The sequence below is a fragment of the Mus musculus genome, chromosome 5 (genome assembly GCF_000001635.26).
Source record: "Mus musculus strain C57BL/6J chromosome 5, GRCm38.p6 C57BL/6J".
NCBI lineage: Eukaryota > Metazoa > Chordata > Mammalia > Rodentia > Muridae > Mus > Mus musculus.
The window spans coordinates 137,177,178-137,178,379 of NC_000071.6; the positions used below are offsets into that span (position 1 = coordinate 137,177,178).

General features: G+C 45.8%; 1 protein-coding gene across 3 annotated transcripts in view; it reads right to left on the bottom strand.

Annotated features, from left to right (window-relative positions):
- The window catches only part of Gm31160 (predicted gene, 31160), a 12,273-nt gene that overhangs the window by 10,286 nt on the left and 785 nt on the right, over positions 1–1,202 (bottom strand). For 2 of the 3 annotated variants that reach the window (XM_017321239.2, XM_017321238.2), the window contains exon 1: positions 553–1,196. In XM_017321239.2, the coding sequence (XP_017176728.1) occupies positions 553–856 (304 nt within the window). In that variant the 5' untranslated portion in view covers positions 857–1,196. Of the gene's footprint in view, positions 1–552; positions 1,201–1,202 lie in introns of those variants that run through there. The other variant, XM_030254968.1, reaches the window with a different exon arrangement.

Sequence of the window (1,202 nt, forward strand, 5' to 3'; positions counted from 1 at the left end):
GCTCCAGGGACAAAAACACTCGCTCCCAGCAAGGTGTCATCATGCTCCTGCCTTTAACAAGGGGGATGGGAGAAGATGGCGGTACAGTCTTACATTCCCACCTCGTTCCAAGGAAATAGTGGAGAAAGCACAAGACAAAAGGGATATAAGGATACAAGAAACAGAGGAAGAGAGAGAAAAAAATACAAAGAGAGAGAGAGAGAGAGAGAGAGAGAGAGAGAGAGAGAGGAAGAAAGAAAGAAACCCTATGTAGCTAATAACAACAACAAGAATAATACCAGCATGCTGGGCATGACGACTTATACTTGTAGTCACAACACTCAAGAGGCTGAAATAAAGAGATCATAAGATTGAACACAGCCTAAGCATACTGAAATGCTGCTCCAATGTCGCTAACCTCATACCAAAGACAACACCTATCAGTGCTAGAAATACACACCAATAGCTGTATAGGTCAGAACCATGCAACATGACCCCATGGAGAAAACAAAAAAAGATGATTAAGAGCTAAGATCTAAGGGAGAAACAAAGAGTCCATCCCATGAAACTTACTTGGTGGCAGAGTGGTAAATGCTGAGGATGGTTCTGATGATGAAGGGAGAGAAAACACTGCAGGAAGGATGGTATATTGAAAGCTCATAGGGGGGTGACCCATGTCCGTTGAAATCCCACTGCTTGGAAAGGTTGGAGACTCCCGAGTGAAGACTGTTGGAGACGTCTCAGTGGCTTGAGTTGCTTGGGTTGAAGTTGGACTGCTTGGAGAGGAGGTGGCAGATGCCTCAGTCAAGGTTGAGGTGTGACTGATCTCAGGAGGTACGGCAGATTTTGTTGAAATTGGGCTGCTTTGGGAGCTCATGATTTCCGGAGGGAAGACTGTTGTTTGGACCGGCACACTGGGTTGAGTTCCGGGTGTTGGAATCGGGTTGTTTAGGGGTGTGGCAGATCCTTCAGGTTGGTATGTGATGATCTCAGGATGTACATCTGCTTCTGTGAAAAATAAGATTGTAGGGAAGGTTGTAGCCTCCTGGGTGAAGACTGTTTGGGGTGTCTCTGTTGTTAGAGTTACTTTTGTTGAAATGAGTCTGCTTGGGGACGTTGGAGAAGCCTCATTCACAGCTGAAGTGTAGGGAGTGTCAGAAGAGACAACTGTTTCTTTGAAAGTTGAGCTCCTTGGCAAGGTTGTAGGTTCCTGAGTGAAGCCT